General features: G+C 56.1%; 1 protein-coding gene across 1 annotated transcript in view; it reads right to left on the bottom strand.

The window, feature by feature from the left end:
* The window catches only part of LOC104526856 (hemicentin-2), a gene marked incomplete at its 5' end in the record, with an annotated part of 28297 nt that overhangs the window by 22719 nt on the left and 5248 nt on the right, over positions 1 to 330 (bottom strand). Inside the window, 1 exon segment of the mRNA XM_029085567.1 lies at positions 2 to 136. Within this exon segment, the coding sequence (XP_028941400.1) occupies positions 2 to 136 (135 nt within the window).

The raw sequence follows: 330 nt of genomic DNA, 5'->3' as shown, positions 1-330 counted from the left end.
GTGTGAGCCAAGAGCATTGGTCACCTCACAGGTGTATGTCCCCGCATCCCCCTGCGACACCTGGTCCACGTGCAGGCTGCCATCAGCCTGGATGGAGTAATGACCACTTGGGGCTACCTGGGCATGGGCAGAGAGCAGAAAGTGGGACAGAAGGTGGGTCAAACATTACCGTATCACTGTGTCTTTGGGGCATATCTAGAAACTGATCCTTGAGCAGTAGGAACATCCCGATGTGGTGATAAACCCGTGTTACCCTCCCAACCCAAATACTCCCCTGGCATCTTCAGACCCAGGAGGTTGGGGGACCCATCCTGCAGCAAAGCCACCGCC

The sequence above is a fragment of the Antrostomus carolinensis genome, unplaced genomic scaffold, assembly GCF_000700745.2.
Source record: "Antrostomus carolinensis isolate BGI_N321 unplaced genomic scaffold, ASM70074v2 scaffold25966, whole genome shotgun sequence".
Lineage (NCBI taxonomy): Eukaryota > Metazoa > Chordata > Aves > Caprimulgiformes > Caprimulgidae > Antrostomus > Antrostomus carolinensis.
This window is presented reverse-complemented; position numbering and strand designations above follow the sequence as displayed.